Source organism: Falco rusticolus, chromosome 13 (assembly GCF_015220075.1).
Source record: "Falco rusticolus isolate bFalRus1 chromosome 13, bFalRus1.pri, whole genome shotgun sequence".
Taxonomy (NCBI): domain Eukaryota; kingdom Metazoa; phylum Chordata; class Aves; order Falconiformes; family Falconidae; genus Falco; species Falco rusticolus.
In genome coordinates this window covers 174,827-193,358 of record NC_051199.1, presented here as the reverse complement: position 1 = coordinate 193,358, position 18,532 = coordinate 174,827, and the positions used below count along the sequence as shown (strand labels likewise).

General features: G+C 69.8%; 3 protein-coding genes across 5 annotated transcripts in view; 1 reads left to right on the top strand and 2 right to left on the bottom strand.

The window, feature by feature from the left end:
• Positions 1–7,865, top strand: part of CACNA1A (calcium voltage-gated channel subunit alpha1 A) — a 41,115-nt gene extending 33,250 nt beyond the window's left edge. Inside the window, exons 45-48 of the mRNA XM_037407224.1 lie at positions 2,879–3,074; positions 3,951–4,204; positions 6,998–7,150; positions 7,220–7,865. Coding sequence (XP_037263121.1) covers positions 2,879–3,074; positions 3,951–4,204; positions 6,998–7,150; positions 7,220–7,453 — 837 coding nt within the window. The 3' untranslated portion in view covers positions 7,454–7,865. The remainder of the gene's footprint in view (positions 1–2,878; positions 3,075–3,950; positions 4,205–6,997; positions 7,151–7,219) is intronic.
• An 804-nt stretch (positions 7,866–8,669) lies between these two features.
• Positions 8,670–9,896, bottom strand: IER2 (immediate early response 2). Of its 3 annotated transcripts, none has more exons than XM_037406745.1 (2): positions 9,366–9,896; positions 8,670–9,280 (listed from the first exon to the last, which is right to left on the bottom strand). In XM_037406745.1, the coding sequence occupies exons 1-2, from the start codon at positions 9,863–9,865 to the stop codon at positions 8,743–8,745; spliced, it is 1,038 nt and encodes a 345-aa protein (XP_037262642.1). In that variant the 5' UTR covers positions 9,866–9,896; the 3' UTR covers positions 8,670–8,742. The 3 variants fall into 3 exon arrangements, with proteins under 3 accessions (XP_037262642.1, XP_037262644.1, XP_037262643.1); XM_037406747.1 differs by having other exon boundaries at positions 8,773–9,274; positions 9,578–9,896; XM_037406746.1 differs by having other exon boundaries at positions 8,773–9,896.
• A 2,900-nt stretch (positions 9,897–12,796) lies between these two features.
• Positions 12,797–18,528, bottom strand: NACC1 (nucleus accumbens associated 1). The gene is made up of 6 exons (XM_037406737.1): positions 18,410–18,528; positions 15,694–16,607; positions 14,832–15,008; positions 14,639–14,744; positions 14,429–14,526; positions 12,797–13,789 (listed from the first exon to the last, which is right to left on the bottom strand). Exons 2-6 carry the CDS (start codon positions 16,586–16,588, stop codon positions 13,530–13,532), a joined length of 1,536 nt encoding a protein of 511 aa, XP_037262634.1. The 5' UTR covers positions 16,589–16,607; positions 18,410–18,528; the 3' UTR covers positions 12,797–13,529.
• Positions 18,529–18,532: the final 4 nt, after the last annotated feature.

Sequence of the window (18,532 nt, the reverse complement as noted above, 5' to 3'; positions counted from 1 at the left end):
GGGGGGCGGGGCGCTGTGGCGACTGAGGCGGTGTGGACCCCTTGATGCAGCCGGTGGCAGGAGCAGCGTCCTGTGCCCCCTCCCCCCCAAATGGCTGCAGCTGCTGGGCTGGGGGCTTCAGGGGGGGCATGAGCATGGCGGCAGGGGCCTGAGGGGTGGGCGTGAAGCTGGGGAAGAGGTGCCACCTCCCCCGGTCCCCAGGCTGGGGACACTCCTGCATCTGCTCCAGCGCGGCATCCAGCCTGCTCCGGCGCAGGGACACGCGTCCCCCTCCAGCAACAGTGGGGGTCCATGGGCGACCCCCGCTCCCCAGGGACACGGATCCGTGTCCTCGGTGCCAGCGGGTGCCACCAGCTGCGGGGGTGGCCCCCCCTCCGCATGCCCGGGGCTGGGGACAGGGACAGGGACAGGGATGCTCTGGCTGCTCCGCTCGTTGCTGCTGCTCGCCCGGCTGGTGCTTGGCTCCCTGCGGGGTTGACCCCGGCCCCCGCCGCCCCCGGCCCCCGCCCTCCGGCCCCGTGTTACTCTGGTCTCTCTCTCTCTCGCGGCTCTGCGGGCACCGCCTGGGCTGGCTCTAGCAGAGGAGGAAGGTCCGACCCCGAGGGAATAACCTCCGTGTATGGTACCGCCGGGCCCCGCCAAGAGCCCCCCGCTCCACCTGCTCCCTCCCGGCCCCATGCCCCATGCAGCCCCCCGCCAGGCTCTGCCTGCCCTCTGCCTCCATCCCTCCAGCCTCCATCCTTCCCTGCCTCCATCCCTCCATCCCGCCATCCATTCCCTCCATCCCTCCATCACGCCATCCATCCATCCATCACGCCATCCATCCCGCCATCCTTCCCTCCATCCCGCCATCCTTCCCTCCATCCCGCTATCCTTCCCTCCATCCCGCCATCCTTCCCTGCCTCCATCCCTCCATCCCGCATCCTTCCCTCCCTCCATCATTGCTCTCATTTTGCTGTTCCCTGCTCCAGCCATCTCTGTCTCATCAGCTCCTGCTCTTCACCACACTCATTTTGCCACTGCATCCCTCCCTGCATCTCTGCATCCCTCCATCCCCACATTCCTGCATCCCTCCCTCCACCCTTTCATTGCACCGTCTGTTGCTCCATCCAGCCTTTATTCATCCCTTTGTCCCACCATCCCTCCATTCATCCCTCCATCCCTCTGTCCCCCCCCATCCTTCTGTCCCCTCATCCCTCTGTCCCCCCCATCCTTCTGTCCCCCCATCCTCTGTCTCCCCATCCCTCTGTCTCCCCATCCCTCTGTCCCCCCCATCCCTCTGTCCCCCCCATCCTTCTGTCCCCCCCATCCTTCTGTCCCCCCCATCCTTCTGTCCCCCCCATCCCTCTGTCCCTCTGTCCCTCTGTCCCTCTGTCCCTCATGTCCCTCTGTCCCTCTGTCCCTCATGTCCCTCTGTCTCCCTGTCCCTCTGTCCCCTCCATCCCTCTGTCCCCTCTGTCCCCCCATCCCTCCCACCCTTCCCTCCCTCCCACCCTCCATCCCTCCATCCCCCCATCCCACTCTCCGTCCCTCCCAGTCTCTCCTGTCCTGGGACACCCGCTAACCAGACAGCTCCTGACTCCTGTCTGTCCATCTGTCTGTCCCTCTGTCCCCAGTGCCTGTCCCTGTCCCGCCTCCTTGGCCCCCCTGCACCCCCCCTCTTATCCATCCCCTCCGTGTCCCATCCCCTGGGCCACCCCGTGTCCCCGTGTCCCAGCACCAGCGTGGCCAGCAAGGAGCAGTGTCCCCATCCCCTGACCTTGTGTCCACATTCTGTCCCCAATCCCCTTGCCCCCATCCCCCCCCCATCCCCCCCCCCATCCTGCTTAGTGGCCGGTGACACTCAGGGGTCCCGGCGGTGGCGGCGCAGTCAATGGTTAGAGCAGCGGGGGGTGAGGGGGGTCTCTCCCAGGGGGCTGAGATACTGCGCCGGAGCGTGTCCGTCCCCAGGGCGGTGGGGACACGGGCACAGGGGACACCTTGTCCCCCCCAGTCCAGCCGTGGGACCCCCAGCATGGAGCACAGTGGGCCAGCACCCACCAAAGGCAGGAGCTGTGGGGACAGTGTGGGGCACAGCGCCGGTGGCTGTGGGGGCACTGGTCCTGCACCCACTGCAAGGGGGGAGCAGGGATAGAGCTGGGGGGCAGGGGGGGCTACGGCCCGGATGGGGCAGGGGGGGAGGGAGGGGGGCAACAGGGGGGCTGGGATGGACGGACGGATAGATGGGTGGATAGATGGAATGATGGACAGGTGGATGGACGGATGGGTGGACAGATGGATGGATGGATGATGGATGGACAGGTGGATGATGGATGGATGGGTGGGTGGGTGGGTGGACAGTTGATGGAGGGACAGAAGGATGAATGGGTAGACGGATAGATGGATGGATGGACGGATGGGTGGGTAGATGGATGGGTAGATGGGCGGATGGATGGATGGATGGGTGGGTGGGTAGATGGATGGGTAGATAGGTGGATGGATGGATGGATGGACAGATGGGTGGGTAGATGGATGGGTAGATGGGCGGATGGATGGATGGATGGGTGGGTAGATGGATGGGTAGATGGGCGGATGGATGGATGGATGGGTGGACGGATGGGTGGGTAGATGGGCGGATGGATGGATGGATGGATGGACGGATGGGTGGGTAGATGGATGGGTAGATGGGTGGATGGATGGGTAGATGGGTGGATGGATGGACAGATGGACGGATGGGTGGGTAGACAGATGGACGGACAGATGGATGGATGGGTAGCTGGAGGACAAAGTGCTACAAATGGGCCAGCACACACAGGTAACTCTTCCCTCAAGCCCCCCCGCCACAGGAGCTGCCCCCTCCCAGCCCCCCTGACCGTCCCCACTCCGCTCTCGCCCTCAGACCATCTCAGACGCCAGCCCCATGAAGCGCTCGGCCTCCATGCTGGGCCACCCGCGCGCCCGGGGCATCCGCCTGGATGACTACTCACTGGAGCGCGTCATCCCCGAGGACAGCCAGCGGCACCACCAGCGCCGGCGGGAACGGAGCCACCGCGCCTCCGAGCGCTCCCTCAGCCGTTACACCGACGTGGACACAGGTGGGACCTGACAGTCCCCCCACCTCTGCCCCCCCCAGAGCATCCCCTGGGTCCCACCACCTCCTCTTGCCCTGGGTGCCCCCAAGGCCACCCTCTCTTTGATGGGTCCCCTTCATCACCTGACCCAGCTGTCCCCAAGGCCACCACCTCTTGTGACATTAACGTCCCCTGGGCCACCACATCTCCACTGGGTCCCCATCTCCTGCATCCCATGTCCTCTGGGCCACCACATCGCCTCCATTGGGTCCCCATCTCCTGGCCCTGGTGTCCCCTGGGCCACCACATCTCCTCCACCGAGTCCCCATTTCCTGCACCCCATGTCCCCTTTGCCATTGGGTCCCCATCTCCTGCTCCTGGTGTCCCCTGGACCGCTGCATCTCCTCCACCAGGTCCCCCCATGTCCCCCGGGCCACCGCATCTCCACTGTGTCCCCACCTCCTGCATCCCATGTCCCCTGGGCCATCCCATCTCCACTGTGTCCCCACCTCCTGCATCCCGTGTCCCCTGGGCCACTGCATCTCCACTGTGTCCCCACCTCCTGCATCCCGTGTCCCCTGGGCCATCCCATCTCCACTGTGTCCCCACCTCCTGCATCCCGTGTCCCCTGGGCCACTGCATCTCCACTGTGTCCCCACCTCCTGCATCCCATGTCCCCCGGGCCACCGCATCTCCACTGTGTCCCCACCTCCTGCATCCCGTGTCCCCTGGGCCATCCCATCTCCACTGGGTCCCCATCTCCTGGCCCTGGTGTCCCCTGGGCCACCATACCTCCTCCACCGGGTCCCCCCATGTCCCTAAGCCACCACACCTGCTCCTTGGCACCCCCACCTCCTGCCCCCCCGCTGCCCCCCCTCACCACCACCCCATCCCACGCAGGGCTGGGCACGGACCTCAGCGTCACAACGCAGTCGGGCGACCTCCCACCCAAGGAGCGGGACCCCGAGCGGGGCCGCGCCAAGGACCGCAAGCACCGCCACCACCACCACCACCACCACCACCACCACCACCACGGCCCCGGGGACAAGGAGCGCTGCCCCCCCGAGCGGCACGACTACGGCCGCCCCCGCTCCCGTGACCGACGCTGGTCCCGCTCCCCCAGCGAGGGTCGGGAGCACGCAGCCCCCCGGCAGGTGGGTGCCCCCCTCCGCTCCCCCCTCCGCCTCTAGGCATGGGGAGGGGGGTGCAGGACACCCCCCCCCCATGGTGAGGCAAGGGCTGCCTCCCCACCCCCGGCTGGGTGGCCTCTGGCTCAGGTGTCAACCAAAGACACCCCCCAGCACCGGGATGCCCCCCCTCACTGGTGCTGGCCACGTACCAGGGGCACTGGGACCCCCAGGGACCCCCACCCACCCACCCACTGGTGCTGGCCACATACAAGGGGCATTGGGACCACCCCCCCCCCCACTGGCCAAGTACCAGGGGCACTGGGACACCCCCCCCCCCAATGGTCTGTGGCTGCTTGGGTAAGGTGGGGGGGTCCCAGCCCCCCTGCCCATTCTACCCACCCGTTTATACCGGGGGGACCACAGAGCCCCCTCCAGCATGCCCTGCCTTGGGGGGGGGGGCCAGCCTTTCCCCCCAAGAGGGACAGCACCCAGAAGGAGGACTTGGAGGGCTGGGGAGCAGTGGGTGACCCCTGGGGGGGATCTGGGGGTGCAAAGGGGGGTGGCAGTTGGCCGCAGCAACGCTTCGACCCCTCCAGATGCCCCCCCCACCGCCTTTCCACTATCGGACCCCCCCCCCCCCCGCCCATCCCTGCCCGCACAGAGCCACTTCGCTTGGCCCCCCGGTGCCCCCCGCTGCTTGGGGGGGCCCTGCCTTGATTCACCTCTCTGTCTCCCCATCGCTCTGCTTTGGCTGCGCTGTCACGGCGAGGGGTGGCCCAGGTAAGCGGTTCGGGGCCCCCCACCGTCTGCTCTGGCCCCCCCAGGCTCCAGCCGACCCCCCCACCACGCTGAAAAGTTTGGAAAGAAGCTGCACCACCCCCACCCCCCCCCCCCAGCACCCCCTGTGGGGGGCCAATCCTGCATGGGGACGCAGCCCCAGGGGGAGCCTCTTTGCTGCCCTGGGCTGTTTTGGGGTGACCCCCACCCCATTTCCCCCTTAGCCCCCGAGGGGATGTGCCCCCGGCCCAGGGTTGGGGTACAGGGACACACACCCCCCCTCCGAGCCCTGATTTGGGGCGCACAGTCCCACGCGCCCAGGCTTGGGGTGCAGGGGACCCCCCCCAGGGCCCTGCATTGGGGTGTGCAGCCCCACGCACCCAGGCTTGGGGTGCAGGGACCGCCCCCCAGCTTTGGGGTGCACAGCCCCACATACCCAGTATTGGGGTGCAGGACCCCCCCCCGAACCCTGCATTGGGGTGCGCAGGTCCACATGCCCAGTATTGGGGTGCAGCCCCCCTCCCAATATTGGGGTGCCCGGCTGCACTAACTGTATCAGGGGCCTCAGCCCTTCCAGCCAGGTTGGGGGGCCCCCCCACTAGTCCGGGGGGGGGGGGGGGGGCACAGCCCCTAAGCTGAGGTTTGGGGGTGCCCCCCCCAGCCCTGGGGTGGGTGATGGAGTTGGGGTGCCCAGCCGTGCACCCTGGGAGAGGTGCTGGGGTCACTGCCTCGGGTCAGGGTGCACAGACCCCCCCCCGGGCTGCAGCATACGCCCCCCAACCCCGATAAGCAGGGGGTGCACGGCCACCCCCCTCAGAGGGCTGAATTAGGGTGCCCCCCCCGCCCCTCCGGCCAGTGTTGGGGTGCACAGACCCCGAATCCTGGGTGCCTGCAGGTAACGGCTCACGGCTCACGCCCCCTCCCCAGGTAACAGATTGGCATGTACACACACCCCCCCCCCGCCGGTCCCAGCTTGGGGTGCATGGTCCCCAACCCTTCCCTAGGGGACAGTTTGGGGGTGCAGGACACCCCCCCCCCCAGCCGACTCTTCCAAACTTCTCCAGCCCCTGCTTCCCCCTCCCATCTCTCCTGGCTGAATCCTGCCCCCCACCCCCACCCCCCCACCCCGCTTTGGTTTCTTTTGCCTGGCAACTGGCTTTGGGGGGACCCGGCAGCCGCCCCCCCGCCCCCCCCCGCCTCTTCTCACTTCTCTTCCCTCTGCTCTCTCGTTTGTGTGTGTGTCCCCCGTTGTGTCCCCGCTGCTTTTCTCTGCCCCCCCCCCGGCCCCACCGTGTCTGCTTGGCCCGTGGCTGTGACCCGCCCCCCCGCCCTCCCCCCATCCGTGATCCCTCATGGCCGTGACACCCCCCCAATGTCTCCGCTTGTGCCCGTGACCCCCGCTCTCCGTGTCCATCCCCCTGTGTCCCCCCATGTCCCTTCCCCTGTCCCCCCATATCCCTCATGTCCGTCTCCCTCTCCGTGTCCCCCCCATCTGTGTCCCTCCTCCTGTCCATGTCCCTCCTGCCTGTCCCCCGTCTCCCCTCCGTGTCCCGTGTCCTTTCCCTTGTCCTCCATGTCCGTGTCCCCCCATGTCCCTTCACCTGTCCCCCGTCTTCCCCATGTGTCCCCCCGTGCTGTCCCCCGCCTCCCTCCGTGTCCCCGTCCCCCCGCCCCCATGTCCCCCCGTGTCCCCCATATCCCCGTGTCCATGCCCCCCATGTCCCCCCGCCTCCCCCCATGTCCCCCCCGCCTCCCTCCGTGTCCCCATCCCCCCCGCCCCCATGTCCCCCCATATCCCCGTGTCCATGTCCCCCATGTCCCCGTGCCCCCATGTCCCCCCCGTGCCCCCCCGCCTCCCTCCGTGTCCCCATCCCCCCCGCCCCCATGTCATGTCCCCGTCCCCCCCGCCCCCATGTCCCCCTGTGTCCCCCCATATCCCCGTGTCCATGTCCCCGTGTCCCCCCGCCTCCCCCCATCCCCCGCGCCCCCCTGCCCCCCCCGTGCCCCCCCCGCCATCCCCGTGTCCCGCTGTTGCTGCAGGGCAGTAGTTCGGTGAGCGGCAGCCCGGTTCTCTCCACCTCGGGGACCAGCACCCCCCGCCGCGCGCGCCGCCAGCTGCCGCCGACCCCCGCCACGCCGCGGCCGCACGTCTCCTACTCGCCCGCCGGCCGCCGCCCCCCGCCCGCCGCGCCGCCCCCCGCCCGCGGACCGCGCCGCCCCCCGCCGCCCGCCGCCGCGCCCCCCTCGCCCCGCGCCGCCCGCCCCGCCGCCCGCTGGAGCGACGCCCCCCGGGGGTCCCGCGATCCGGAGCCGCCGCTCGACGGACGCCCCCCCCGAGCCCCTCGAGGGGGCGGGGGCGGCGGGGGGGGGCCGGGCCCGTCGCCCCCCCGGCCCGGCCGGCGGCTGCCCAACGGCTACTACCCGGGGCACGGGGCCGGGAAGGGGCGGCCCGGCCTCCGCGACCCCTACAGCGAGACGGACGATGACTGCTGCTAGCGGCGCCTCCGGCCACCTATCGCGACAGCGCGCCGTTGCGGCGATATATCGCGACAGGGGGGGTGGTGGACGCCAACAACCCCCCCACCCCGCTCCCGGGGCTATGGATGAGTTTTATCATCTGGAGGAGCCGCCGCGGGGGGCGGCCCCGGGGACCATCCCCCCCCCCCCCCCCAACACTCCCACCCCCCCGCCCCGCACGGGCGCGCGGCGGCCCGGACCGGGAGGAGCCGCCGGGGCGGGAACGGGCGGCAGAGCCCGGGGAGGCTCAGGGCCGGGCACCGGGCACCCACCACCCCCCCCCCCCGCCCGAGGCACGGAGGCGGCGGGACCGGGGCTGCCGACATTGCATGAACCGAGTTACCGAAACCAGAAATAAAGAGAAAAAAGAAAAAAAAAAGAAAAAAAAAAAGAAAAAAAAAGGACAAAAAAAATATCAACAACAACAAAAAAATTCCTGCCTTCCCCCCCCCCCCCCACCCTCGAAAAAACCGAAACCATTAAAAAAGAGGAATTTTGGATCGAGCCCTTCTCGCTCCTTCCCGGGATCGGGCCCCGGTGGGGGGGAGGAGGGCCCCGAGGTGGTCCCGGCACAGCTCACACCCCCCGCCCCCCCTCCGCCGCTGCAGGAACGAGGAAGCGGCGGAGTCAGGAAGCGCCGCAGCCCCGCCCGGGGCACCGGGGACATGGGGGGAGGGGACACGATCCCCCCCGGAACCAGCAGCATCCCCGGTCCAGCGCACCGGGGGGTGGGGGTGTCCCGACCCGAGCACCCACGGCGGGACCCTGCGCCCCCAGCCCCGATGCCGCGGGGACGCTCCCGCCGCCACGCGGGAATCTGTGCCCCCCCGCCCCCACCCCCCCCCAAGGGGACACCGGCATCCGGGCGCCGGCCCTGACCCCCCAACCCGCCCCCGGGCTCAGCCCCCGCGTGGGCAACACGTGGAGGTTCCCGGAAGGGGGGGGGGGGGGGGGGGAAGAAGGTCCCCGCTCCCCACGAGGTTGTGGAGTCCCGCCACCCCGGTGGTGCGGGAAACTGAGGCGGGAGGGGGAAGGGGGGGGGGGGAAGCAGCCCAATTTCCACCCCACCCCCACCAAGTTTGGGCCAAGCCAACCGACCTATCAGGGGACGCCCTCCAATTTGGGGGAAGGGGGCATCTAGGGGGGTGTCATAGGCACACAGCAGCCCCCCCCCTTCACACCCCGAGGCAGCAGCTGCACAAAATCCACCTTTATTTAACAAAATAATAATTAAACAAATTCGGGCAGGGGGGGCGCCCAGGGCCAGCCTAGGGCCCCTCCAGCACCACAAGCAGTAACGGAGGAACGTCCAACCGTGGGGGGGTGGGGGTGTGTGTCCACCGAGAGTCCGTATGTCCCGGGGCTGGGGGGGCGTATCTCCGTCTCAACCCACTTTGTGCCGTCCGTGCCCCGGGGGGGGGGTCAGCACGCCCCGACGGCGCGGACCAGCAGCCCGAAGGCGGCGGCGGGCGGCCCCGAGCAGCGCCCGGGCGGCCCCGGGGGCAGCGGCGGCTCCTCCGCCTCCAGCCGCGCCCGTTTGCTCGGTACCGGCACCGGCCCGGCACCGGTGCAGCCGCTGCTCCGCCGCTTGCGCCCGGCGCGGGGGGGGCCGGGGGAGCCCGGCTCAGGCGGCGGTGGGGCGCGGGCGGCGCTCCGTGGATCCCGGGGGGGCAGCGGCGGAGGGTCGTGGTCCCGGATCGGGGTGGCCGGGGGGTGGTCCCGGTTCGTGGGGTCCATGTGGTCGGGAGGGTCCCACCGGTCCGCGATGCTGCGGGGGTCCCAGACCGGTCGGCTGGGGGGGTCCCACCGGTTCGCGGTGCTGCGGGGGTCCGGCGTCGACCGGCTGGGAGGGTCCCCCGGGTCCGCAGGCGGTTTGCTGTGGGGGTCCCACCGGTCCGGGACCGGTCGGCTGGGGGGGTCCCACGGGTTCGCGGTGCTGCGGGGATCCGCGATCGGTCGGCTCGGAGGGGTCCGTCGGTCCAGGGTCGGTCGGCTGGGAGGGACCCCCCAGTTCGCGGTGCTTTGGGGGTCCGGAGCCGGTCGGCTGGGGGGATCCCCCGGGTCCGCGGTGGTGCCGGGGTCCGGAACCGGCTGGCTCGGCGGGGTCCCTCGGTCCGGGACCGGTCGGCTGGGGGTGTCCCCCCGTTCCTGGGCACAGCGCGGGTCCCCCGTCGGGGGCTGCCCCCGGTGCGGGACGGGTGCCCCCCCCAGAGGGGTCCCGGTGCCGGGTCCCGGCTGCGCGGCCGCACGGGCGCTCAGGTAGCGGTGCCGGGCAGCCCGGACGAGCAGCGAGAGCTGGAGGCTCCGGTGCAGGCGGAGGCCGCCGCGCTGCAGGCGGCACCGGTACAGCTTCCACACCGACACGGTGAGCAGCCGCTGCGCCTCCTCCATGGCGGCCGGCGGCGGACGCGGCGGGGCCGCCCCCGGGGCTCTTATAGCCCCGCCGCCACCTCCCCCCCCGCCCCCGCCCCCGCCCCCCCCCCCCGCATCCGGCCCCGCGGCGGCTCGGCCCGGCTCGGCGGCGCCGGGGTCGGAAATGCCCCGGGGGGGATGGGAGGGGGCTGCTGGGAGGAGGGGGGGCTCTGCTGGGGAAGGGGGTCCCTGTGCCCCATACGGTGGGGGTCCCGGTGCCCCCCCCACGGGGTAAGGGGGTCCTGTGCACCCCCCCCCCCCTCGAGGATCGGGTCCCTGTGGCCCATGGGGTGGGGGTCCCGGTGACCCCCGCCGGGATCGTGTTCCTTTGCCCCTCTGGGTGACGGGGTCCCTGTGCCGCATGGGCTGGGGGTCCCGGTGCCCCCCCCCGAATGGGGTCCCTGTGCTCCCTCCCGCCGGTAAAGGGGTCCCTGTGCCCCATACGGTGGTGGTCCCGGTGCCCCCCCCCCCAGGATCGGGTCCCTGTGGCCCATGGGGTGAGGGTCCTGGGACCCCCCCCCCCCCCCCTCCTTCCCGCGCCCCGCCCCGCCCCGCCCCGTGAGGTAACCGCGCGGCGTTTCCATGACTATATTTGGGGCCCGTGACGCCTGGAAGGGGAAGGGGGCGGGGACGCTTCCGCCGGCCCAAATAAGGGCAGGGGCGGGGCGCGCCGGGAGGGAGGCCCCGCCCCCTCCGGCGCCTACGCGCGCCCCGTCCCTGCGGCTGCTCGTGCAGCGTCCTCGCACGAGCCGTGCACAAGCGCCGAGTCTTGCACGGGTGTTGCACGAGGACCAGGCCTTGCACGAGCCTTGCACGAGCACTGGGCTTTGCATGAGCTTTGCACGAGCACGGGGCCTTGCGCAAGCACGGGCCTCCATGTGTACCAGGCTTTGCACAAGCACTGGCATTACGAGCGTTGCACGAGCACTGCACAAATATTTCACGTGCAGCAGCGCTGTGTGTTCACTGGGCGCTGCACCAGCACCGTGCATCGCACACATACCCCCCCGTGCATGCACCAGCGCCTTGCACGAGTGCTGTGCCTTGCACATGCACTCCCCATGCATGCACCGTGCCTCGCGTGAGCGTTGCACACACTACCTCTCTGCACGCACCTTGCACAACCACCGTGCATTGCACGCCCTCCCCCCACATGCACCGGTGCCTTGCACACCCACCACCACCACACATCACCCCGTACTCCCACCCCCCGCCACCCCCGCTCCTCTCTGTGCAACACCCCTGTGCGACCCCCCCCCCCGTGCAGCGCTCCCCCCCCCGGCCCAGGGGGCATTTGGGGGGCGGGGGGGGGCGCCCCCCCAGCAGGCGGGAGGCGGGGGCTGTTACAAACCTCTGTGTTTTATTTATCATTATTAACATTTCTGCAGTCCCTCTCCGCTCTCGTACAGCAGTTCATGTGCAATTCTCCAGCGACTCGGGGGGGCCGGGGGGGCACCGGGAACGGGCGTCTTGGCACTTCATAACACAGGACAGACACTGGCAGCCCCGGGGTGGGGGGTGGGGTAAGGGGGGGTAAGCGCAAGCCCAGGGTGGGGGTCCATGCTGCCGAGACGCCACCGCACGCTCCCCGCTTCTGTACAGCTTTTGGGGTGGAAAAAAAACCAACAGAAAAAAAAAAAAAGGGGGGGGGGGGGAAGGCCCCATCCCACTGAAATGGGGGGTGGGGAGGGGGAGGGAAGGGGAGGGGAGGGGGCTGGGCTCACTGAGCGCCTGCAAAGCTGGGGAGGAGGATTGGGAGGACACAGTGGGGACCCCCCCGTTGGGCTGAGACCGGTGCAACTCATCACACAGGGAATGGGGGGAAACTGAGGCACGGGGAAAATGGGGGGGTGGGGGGTGGGCTGTGAGGGGGGAAGGGGAAGAACCCAGGCGTCCGGGGCTTGGGGTGGAGTGAGAGGGGGCTGTGGGGGTCCCTGTGCCCCCCCCGGCCGGGGTGGCGGGGGGGGGGGGCCGGGGCGGTTTGGCACGGAGCGGTGAGATAGTGGAGACGCGATCGGAGCCCGGGGGCCGGGCATCGGGTAAGGCACTTGACCGAACGTCAGGAGACCTGTTGGGGGGGGGGAGGGGGGGGGGGGCGGGGGGGCGGACGCCTGGGTTGCCTCCCAGCCCCTCCAGTTTGCACGGGGAGGGGCCACCAAACAGTGCCTCAGTTTCCCCCTTCAGGGCTTGGATAAAGCCGGTGCAAAGCCTGGAGAGGGGAGGGGGGGGCAGAGCCACGGCTGGGGGGGGCGGAGGGGGCTGTATGTTCCCCCCTTGACCCCCCCTGCAGAGGTGGGCTGCCAACCCGCACCCCCTCCCCACATCAGGCTGGCCAGGCCGCTGGGCCCACCCCTGCCCAGGGTGTCCCCGTGTCACCCCCCCAGCCCCCGGGATGGTAAAAGCCTTGTTGCAGCCGGCCAGGAGCCCCAGCAGCGGGGGGCTAACGAAGGCGGGGGGCTAACGAGGAGGGGCTGCTCCTGTGCAGCCTTCAACCCCATGGGGGAATTGCATCCCTGTGGAGGGGGGGGTCCAATATGAGCCACCCTCACCCACAGCTGGCTGGAGGGGGGGCACAGAGAGGGGACACCCCCTTTCTGATGGGGGGCGGGGGGGCTGGGCAGCACGGGGAGGGGACATGTGCCATCGCCTGGGGACAAACGCAGACGCCCAGAGAGATGCCGCCCCTGGGGAGGGGACGAGGGGGGAGGGGGGGGACACACACAACACCTGGAGAGACATGAGGAGGGGGGACCTGGGAGGGGACACACACAGTCACCTGGAGAGACTCTGGCCCCGGGGGGGGACACGCGGGGGACCTGGGGGACACATGCAGGCGCCGGGGGAGACGCCGGGACTTTGGGCGGGGGGGGGGGGGGGGGGGGGTGGGGCGGGGCGGGGGGGATGGGGAAGACTGAGGCAAACGCGTGGGGTTGCCCAGAGAGATGCTGGTCCCTGGGCTGCGGGGGGACACACACGGGACACAGGGGGGGGACACATGCGGTTGCCTGCAGAGACAGTGGCCCCGGGGAGGGGACACAGGGGACCCACGCGGGTGCCTGGAGAAACGTCACCTGGGGGGGGGGGGGAGGAGATGTGGAGGGCCCCAGAGACAACATTGGGGACCTGGGTGGGGTGGGGGGCCAGGAGAGACGCTGACGCCCCCGGGGAGGGGATACGGGACCTCGTCAACTCCTGCCGTTTACGGCACGGAAGGAAAGCCCGAGCTGAGTGTGCCCCGGCCCCCCCCAGCCCCCTGAAACCGCTTGGGAGGGGGGGCAGAGGGGGGAGGAGGGGGCAGCCAGGCTGAGCTGAGCCACTGCCACCCCCTCCCCAAATCCTAAACCCCGTGGGGAGGGGACCGGACCCCACAGCCAGGGGCCCCACAGCGGCACGGTGCCCTCCCCGGTGGCTCCCCTGCCCCTGGGGGGTCCCTGCCCCAAGGGGGTGCCCGCCTGGAGTCGGGGGGGGGGGGTCCCCTACACCCACACGGGCCCCTCCACGACCACAGGTCCCCCTACCCAGCGCAGGGGGGGTCCCACCACCGACAGGGACCCTCACCCAGCTGCAGGGCCCTACCACAGGGGTTCCCTATGTGGTCGGGGTCCCCGCACCGGCGGGGGTCCCCGGGGCAGGGGGGTGGGGGTCACTGCAGACCCTCCCCGGGGGCACCTGCCTCGCCCTCGTGGCCAGCGGCCTCAAAGGCCGGCTCGGGGCCCATGATGTCGGGCTCCAGCTTGCCGGTGTCGTTGATGAAGGAGGTGTAGGAGTCGCCCTCGGCCATCAGCAGCTTCAGCTTCGGGATCCAGCTCTTGCGCACGACGCGCCGGGCGTTGGTGCACATGTCGGCGGCGATGGCGTTCATCTCGCTCTCCTTGAAGTTGGGCGCGAAGTTCTGGCAGTAAACTGGGCGGGGAGGGGGGGGACGACACAGGGACATGGTGACACGGGTGACAGGGGCAGCGCTGCAGGGGTCCTCTGTGCCGCCCGCCCGCCCCTGTCACCAGCGTCGCGGGAAGGGGTTTGGCTCAGGAACCTGAACCTGCACCTGTCGCTCCACTTTAGGTCTGTCCTGTCCCGGTCCCCGATTGTCACCTCTCTCCAGGGTCCCTTCAGCCCCGGGGTCCCCCCTGTCCCTGATCATCCCCTCTCTGGGGTCCCCCCAGCCCCGAGGTCTGCCCTGTCTGTCCCCTACTGTCCCCTCTCTGGGGTCTGCCCTGTTCCCTACTGTCCCCTCTCTGGGGTGCCCCCAGCCCTGAGGTCTGCCCTGTCTGTCCCCTACTGTCCCCTCTCTGGGGTGTCCCCAGCCCCGGGGTCTGCCCTGTCCCCTCTCTGGGGTCTCCCCTGTCCCCCATTTCCTGCCATCCCCTCCCTCGCTGGGGTCTTCCCTATCCCCACGTACCCCCAGACCCAGTGGATCTCTCAATCCCAGGCTCCCCCTCATCCCTAGACCCCTCCGATTCTCTTTCCCTGGACCCCCCACCCAACACTCCCGTGCCCCCCCCACCCCGTGCCCCCCCCGTCCCCCCGTGTGCCCCCACTCACACTTGACGGCGTGCAGGACCCGGCTGTCCAGCGGCTTTCGGCTCGGGTCATTGGTGGACGAGCGGATGCCCGTGCCGCAGCTGTTGGCCAGGGTGTTGCTGGCGAGGGGGCGAAGAAGAGGGGTGAGAACGTGGGTGTCCAGCCCCCCCAACCCCTGTGGGACCCCAAAACCGGGCAGGGGGAGAAGCCAGGCGCCCTGGCCCGACTCACCGGTCAAAGAAAGACGCCAGGAGCCGCCGCAGCAGGACTTTGTGCCGCGTCCCCGCACTGACGTGGCAGTTCATCAGCTGCGCCCGCGTGATGTAGACGTTGGTGCCTGGGGAGGGACACGGGCGGGTGAGCGGGGCTGGGCACCCCCTGGGGACCCCCACCCCGCGGGGACACCCCCCCCTTCCCCACGTACCTGTGACGAGCTCCAGCTTCTCGGCGGGGTCTCCCTCGTCGTAGAGCTTGGGGTGGCAGCGGTTCCCGATCTGGTTGATGAGCTCGGCCGGCAGCGAGGCCAGGTCCTGCCGCACCCGCACCCGGTTGCGTGACTCCGAGGTGGCCTGGTCCGGCAGCGCCTCCACCTTCTCGGCGGCTGGGGAGGGGTGACCCCAGGGGGCGGGGGGACACAGGGGGTCAGCTGGGGGGGGGTCACCCCAGGGCTCAACTCCTGGCCATGTGCCTCCCATAACCATCACCAGGGGGTGGAGCCCCACCAGGCCACACCCACAAACACCACCCACAAGGGGTGGAGCCTAACAGACCACACCCAGCACTCATTCCCTACAGCGGGGCTCCTTCCCACCAATAGCCACACCCATGGGTGGGCCCGTAAGCCACGCCCACCCACAGACACAGCCTAGGAGTGGGCCCATAAGCCACGCCCACCCACAGACACAGCCTATGGGTGGGGCCTAACTCCTCTAGCTCCACCCCCTGAGCATGGAAGCATCTGGCCACACCCCCAGAGAGGTGGAGCCTCAGGTGACCCCACCCACATCCCCAAAACATACCCCCCAGATGTGGCCACACCCCTCCCCAGCCACGCCTGAGACTGGGCATTAGGTGACCCTGTCTCATGGGTGGGGCATTAGGTGACCACACCCCTTAATGGGTGTGCCCCCGATGACCACACCCCCACAACGGGCAGAGCCCCACCTGACCACACCCCCACAAAGAACCCCATCCCCTCAAACCACACCCCGTGGGTGGAGCCTCGGTGTGTCACACCCAGTGGGCGGTGCCCCCACCGACCACGCCCCGCATGGGCGGAGCCTCACCTGCCTGCCCTACATTCATCATGCTGTACATGGTGTACATGTTGCAGATCTGGCGGTACTGCTCGTCCGAGCCTTCCTCGCCCCCGTCCTCCTCCTCGTCCTCCTCGTTGTGGAAGGAACCGGGGCTGTCGCTCGTGTAGGCACTGGACGTGCCGCCGGGGCTGGTTTGGTCAGCCGCGCTGGGGCCGGGCGCTGCCGCCGCCGCTGCCGCTGGGGCTGGCCCCGCTGCAGCCGCTGGGGCTGGGGGCTGCGGCTGGCGTCCCGGCTCGGGCGCGGAGAATTTGGCCATCTTACGGCTGCCATTGCCGCCGGCGGCACCGTCCTTGGGGCCGCCATCCCAGAGGCGCTTGACCACGAAGGTGCACTGCACCCCCTCGGGCTCTCCCTGCTCCGTCTTCACCCGCGAGACCAGGGGCAGGGCGGCAGCGCCCGAGGGCCACCCCGAGGTCTGAGCCACGGGGCTCTGGGGCTCGGAGGAGGGTGCCTCCTCGCCGTGCAGCCCCTGCGAGTCGCAGCTGGGCGAGCTGACCTTGAGGAAGAACTCAGTCCCCTTCTCCATGATCTCCTGGATCTGCAGGAAGCCGGCCGTGTACATCAGCAGGAACTGGTCGCCCACGTTCATGCTCAGCCGTCCTGTGTAGCAGAAGCTGAGGATCTGCTGGAAGGACTGGGGCTGGACGGCGGCTGGCAGCTCCACCACCGCGCTCTTGCTGCTGTTGAAAAGGTCCCGAAAATAGGAGCTGCTGGCGGCCAGCACGGCCCGGTGCGCCTTGAACGCGTGGCCCTTCACCACCACCGAGACGTCGCAGTACAGCCCCTGCAGCCGCTGCTCGTTCAGGCACTCCAGGATGCTGTTCCCAAAGTTGGGGATCTCCATCTGCAGCGTCTGAGCCATCGCGGGAGCCGACGGGGGCCTGTGGGGACGAGGAGGGGGACACGGGGCAGGGGTGGGGATGGGGACACGGGGAGTGGGGTGGACGGGGGGGGGAGAGGGACACAGGGAGTAGGGCAGGCATAGGGACCATGGACATGGGTGAGTAAGGAGCCAGGCAGATGTGGGGGACACATGGAGGCAGGGACACGGGGCAAACACAGGGGGGACACAGGACAGACATGCAGGACACATGGGACAGACATGGGGGACACACGGGGACAGGGGCACGGGGCACGGGGCAGACGTGGGGGACACACGGGGACAGGGACACGGGGCATGGGGCAGACGTGGGGGACACGCACGGACAGCGGGGACAGCGACACAGAGGGAAGGGGGGCAGCCCCAGGGGAACAGGGACCCCAGGAGCAGTGTATGAGGACACACAGATGGGGCAGAGACGCAGCGGTGACAGGCAGCAGGGCAGGGACATGGGGACAGACAGACAGCGAGGCACGTGGAGAAGGGCAGAGATGGGGGGAGGGGGGACAGAGGATGGGGGCAGGACATGGCGGGAAGGGGACAGGGACAGAGAGATGAGGAACAGACCAGGCACAGGAATTCAGACATGGCCCCACAGGGGTCCAGTGTGTCCCCCAAAACTGAGCTCACCCTGGCACCCACCTGGACCCCCATCTCCCCCCTCCCAGCCCCCCAGTCTGGGGCTGCCCCAGGAACAACTCCCCATCCCGGGTTGGGTGGGGGGGAGGGGAGGGGGACACGACTGAAAAATGGGGCTGGAGAACCCCCCAAATGGGCTTTCAATGGGGTGTGGGTGCCCCACAAATTGGGGGATGCCCCGGGGGGGCTCAGAGCCCCCCCCGAGATTGGGGAAGGGGTCGCCAGCTGGGAGAAGAGGGGGGTGAGGCTGGATGGACACACAGACACGGTGGGGTGGGAGGAAGCAGCAGGTTTCCCCTTTTGGGGTGGCATTTTCGAGGGGGGGTCCCTATCTGAGGAGGGGTCCCCAGGCATAGGGACATGGGGGTGCTCAGGCCAAGGGGTGCCCCGGGCCTAGCAGGGTCCCAGCTGAGGTGGGGGGGCAGTTCTGGTAAATACGGGGTATCCCCCCCTTCCTCTAGGGTGGTGAGAGGACCCCTCCAGCTGGGGAGGACCAGGGGGTCTCCAACATTTGGGGGAGGCGGGGGGGGGACACGACACCCCACACTTCAGGCAGGGGCTTTACGGGATCTTATTCCTTGAGGGGGAATAGGGGTTCCACAGGACTTGGGGGGGGGACAGGACGGGGAACACGGAGACCCCCCCATTCTGGGAAGAACGAAGTTTCCCCATTTTTTGGGGGGGGAAACCCACTCCCCAGGCTGGGGACAGGGGGGACCCCCACTCCTTGGGGGTGAGACAGGGGGGCCCACGACCCCTCGGAGGGAGCAATGGGGGGGTATCCCCCCACCTGGGGGAAACAACGGGGAGAACACAAATTTCGGGGCGGGGGGAGATGACAAACACCCCGGTCCAGGGGTGGGAGGACCCCAAAACACAGGCGGGGGGGGCGGGAAGGGATGGGGATCCCCAGATCTGGGGGGGGGGGCGCACTCCCTGGGTAATGGGGAGGCGCAGGGGGATCCCCCAACCCGGGGGGCGGGAAGGCGGCGCAGGCCCAAGGAAATGGGGGGGAGGGGGAAAGGCCCGGGACGGGGGGGGGGGGGGAGGGGGGGAGTAACGGGGGGAGGGGGGAGGAGGCCGGGGGGGCGGGGCCAGGCCCGAGGGGGCGGGAGGCGGGGGGGTGGCGGGGCTGGGGAAGGGGAGGGGCTGTCTCCGCCTTACCGGAGGCCGGGGGGGCGCTGCGCTGCGGCTCCGGCCGCTCCCGGTGCCGCTGCCGGTGCCCGTCCCCGTCCCCGCCGCGCTCAGCGGCCATTCATTGTGCGACAGGCGCGCTCAGCCGAACGC

Bases quoted from the DNA above. Each gene is read 5' to 3' on its own strand.
- IER2 (XM_037406745.1), bottom strand. From the start codon at position 9,865: ATGGAGGAGGCGCAGCGGCTGCTCACCGTGTCGGTGTGGAAGCTGTAC. The intron at 9,281-9,365 runs GTGGGACCCCCA...ACCGCGAACCGG, and splicing joins AGCCGACCGGTCCCGGACCG to TGGGACCCCCCCAGCCGACC.
- NACC1 (XM_037406737.1), bottom strand. From the start codon at position 16,588: ATGGCTCAGACGCTGCAGATGGAGATCCCCAACTTTGGGAACAGCATC. The intron at 14,527-14,638 runs GTGAGTCGGGCC...CCCCCTCGCCAG, and splicing joins CTGGCGTCTTTCTTTGACCG to CAACACCCTGGCCAACAGCT. The intron at 13,790-14,428 runs GTGAGTGGGGGC...CTCCCCGCCCAG, and splicing joins GGTCCTGCACGCCGTCAAGT to TTTACTGCCAGAACTTCGCG.